This window comes from Simochromis diagramma, unplaced genomic scaffold, assembly GCF_900408965.1.
Source record: "Simochromis diagramma unplaced genomic scaffold, fSimDia1.1 OVJJ01000186.1, whole genome shotgun sequence".
NCBI lineage: Eukaryota > Metazoa > Chordata > Actinopteri > Cichliformes > Cichlidae > Simochromis > Simochromis diagramma.
Genome location: NW_024387464.1, coordinates 118,234 through 121,463, shown reverse-complemented (window position 1 = coordinate 121,463; position 3,230 = coordinate 118,234). Strand labels below are relative to the sequence as shown.

Here is a 3,230-nt window from a genome sequence, read left to right as displayed (position 1 = left end):
GACTGTTCCAGTGTTTATCTGTCTTACACATTCGACCAAACAACAAATACAAAATTAAAAAGTTAAAAATCAAAATGTTTCTTCCAGCGAACATAAAAAGAAAATCTCTGTTGTTAAGTCCTTTGTGCGATCTGGCAAATTTCAAATAAATAATCCAAAAAGTAGCTATATTAACACTGAAACAAACAAGAAAAGAAGCTCAAACATTCCCTTCAAACAAAACTTAGAAATTCTTTGACAGGAAAACAATAATGTTTACCTTATCAGGTTTTAGCAGTGTGCACAGATGGTTTACAATATTACCAGCGGTGCTGAAGACGCGTTCTGAAGGTGTACTTGTGGCTGGTATACACAGATATTTCCATGCCATGTGTGACATCAATGGATGAAATGTTTTTCAGGCATTTTCTACCAAGTCAGTAGATCGTTTTCTCCGTCAACAACGTCCTCGCTGAGGTAACAGTCTATTTCTATTTGTGCCTTCTCCTCCAGTGTGCAATTTGGCAAGTAGTTCATCCGTAATTCTGTGTTCTAAATGCACATATCAGTCCATGATTACATTGCTCCACCCATCAAAAAGTATGGACATATACCAGGCAGTCGTTGGTCATTGGACTGACGATTGTCAGTGGAAAATTTTTTACATGTCGCCCAACCTTAGCCAGTGACTGTATAAACTGATGCAAACACAAAGATGAAGAGAGCACCAAGTTGGCTTCAGGTATCAAATCCACAATTTATTTCAAATACAAAAGATAATGTTTACTCACTTGATTTAAAATACAACCTCAGCATATAGAAGAAATCAGTTTGTCATCATTTGCATGTCAGATACAAAGTAAAATATTGTGATTGTGAATAATCTGAACCACCTATACTCTTTACAATCAGTTTTGCAAATTCCGATTGCTTTACATCTTTCACAGTCTTATTTCTGAAGTACCATCACTAGAGCGATCACACAGCTGAACAACACAACAAGAGCCCCTGCACACTTGTTTTGATTAGCATGGCCATAGAGTTGAATCTCTGGTATTGTGCTTCTAATGAAATCTGAGTAGCTGGTCAGCTTGGTATACACACCTGGCCTGTTTGCGTTAGCACAGCCAGTTCCAAAACTCACCACCCCAGCCTGAACCCAGGACCCGTTTACCATCTGACAAACAAGAGGTCCTCCTGAATCACCCTGAGAAGAGAGAGAGAGAGAGAGAGAGAGAGGGGGGGGGGGGGGTCCAAAAGATTAATTCAGTAGTGCTTAAACAGAAGATTGCTCAAATCAGAGATTAGGTGACTACAGGAAAAAAAAAAGAGAAAGGAGGTAATCCAAAATATTTTTAATGCCACTTGTTGTTTTGTTAATGTAAACACAGCACAAACAGCTGATCCAACAGTACCTGGCAGGAGTCCTTGCCGCCCTCCTGGTATCCAGCACAGATCATGTCATACAAGATGTCCACCTGCTCCTTCGGGTCTGTTTGGTACATCTCCTGACATGAACTCTGGGAGATGATTGGCACCTGCACTTTCTGCAGAGTCCCGACTCCTGGCAGAGGGACTGAGGGGAATACGAGGACAGAGGATGAAGAACAAAAAGGATGGCGAGTGTTTGTGTCCAGTATAAATATAAAGCCTCGATCACAAAGATGAGCAAGTGTATGCACAATGCACTAAGGCCATAGGGATGAAATGTTATACATTTCTAAAATAATAGGTATCTGGTGATAAAAATGCTGTCCAAAAGTCATATGTATGCATGCAATGAATAAAGTCATGAATTTAGAAAGCCTTACCATTATCCCTGATGTTCCCCCAGCCAGTGACAGTGCACATCATGCCACTTGGGAACAGGGTGTCAGAGGTGGGTAAGCATACAGGACTGACATAACCTGACCAAGTAACAGGGCTGGCCAGTTCCACCAGCGCCACATCCTTTCCATTGTAAGGGTCAGTATAACCAGATGGCACCACGATCTGTTTCACTTTATGTGAGGACTCGTATGGATTGAAGCTATTCTGCTGGTAGCGACCAACATAGAGAGTGTAAGAACTAACATCAGATGGACTGGGGGGAAAAAAGACAAAGAGACAATGAATTAAAGGCTAAACATTTACTTTACAAGCAGGTGTTCCCTGAAATGAGGACTGGTGAAAACAGAAACTTTAAAAAGTAGCAGTTCTGGGTTTAGGTTTCACAATTTTTGTCTATAAGATGGTTTTTGTATGCAAGAATGCTACATGTGGGTGAAAAACAACAACAACAAACCAAGCATAATCTGTTTTTAATGTCATTCTTTTTCAACAAATGAGAGGACACAAGAAAGACTTCGAAGAAGAAGAAGAAGAAGAAGAAACAGGCCCATTTCTAAGAGGAAAGTCTTCTTACTCGGGGAAACAATGTGCTGCAGATAGAACCCAGTTTTCCGTAATCAGAGAGCCTCCACAGATATGACCATCAGGGTGTTTCTGTAACCAATGAGGATTTCGTGAGCAGAGTAATTCAAATCTACACTTTACAATTTAATACATGAAAATCTACTAAAGTTCCCAAGGCTTCACCTGTACATCCACCTGCCACGGCCACTCGCCTAATAACGAATCCAGCCCGCCCACAATCCTGTCCTGCATTAATGGTGGTCGTCCACATTCTTGGGCGTTAGAAGCCAAAATACCTAGAGGAGGGAAAGTAGGTACACCACGGTAGCTGGACTTTATTTACTTTTTTTTTTTTTTTTTTAATTAATGTTACTTAAAAAAAAGAAGAAGAAGAAAGAAAGAAAATGAAAGACTTCCTCAGCCAAGAACAGACAGCAGATATTTTTCAGGTGGGGAAGAAAAAAAAATGGCGAGGCAAGCTAACGGGAACCTACTCACCTGTTATGAACCAGAAAACAGCAGAAAATCTCGGTATCACTAACATGATTCGATGTTTTCTATCACAAATGTAGTTCAACTACTACCGAGGCGGTTATCTCTCAATTATAAAACACTGTAAATATGTCCCAGCGTCCTCTATCATTAATCAGAGTCTCCAGCTGTGCAGTTAAATCTTTAAAAAAATTACATTTCTAATCATCTAAGTCGCCCTCCCTGCTTAACGGCGTCGAAAAAAACAATCATAGGTTTCAGGTTTTACCAGTATCGTTGAGATTCCGAGTATTCGCTTTGCGCCTAATCGTCTGTCTACCTGTGTGCTCACCTACAGCCAACCGAAAGTCTTGCTCCCCCCCTGA

General features: G+C 40.6%; 1 protein-coding gene across 1 annotated transcript; it reads right to left on the bottom strand.

Annotated features, from left to right (window-relative positions):
• Nucleotides 1–724: 724 nt before the first annotated feature.
• Nucleotides 725–3,230, bottom strand: LOC120723220 (serine protease 27-like). The gene is made up of 6 exons (XM_040014567.1): nucleotides 2,872–3,230; nucleotides 2,557–2,669; nucleotides 2,384–2,463; nucleotides 1,791–2,062; nucleotides 1,395–1,555; nucleotides 725–1,186 (listed from the first exon to the last, which is right to left on the bottom strand). Exons 1-6 carry the CDS (start codon nucleotides 2,915–2,917, stop codon nucleotides 929–931), a joined length of 930 nt encoding a protein of 309 aa, XP_039870501.1. The 5' UTR covers nucleotides 2,918–3,230; the 3' UTR covers nucleotides 725–928.

Excerpts from the sequence above, each read along its gene's own strand:
- LOC120723220 (XM_040014567.1), bottom strand. The coding sequence starts at position 2,917 with ATGTTAGTGATACCGAGATTTTCTGCTGTTTTCTGGTTCATAACAG. Across the intron at positions 2,670-2,871 it reads TGTTTTCTGGTTCATAACAG|GTATTTTGGCTTCTAACGCC; the intron begins GTGAGTAGGTTC and ends TCCCTCCTCTAG. Across the intron at positions 2,464-2,556 it reads CGTGGCAGGTGGATGTACAG|AAACACCCTGATGGTCATAT; the intron begins GTGAAGCCTTGG and ends CATTGGTTACAG.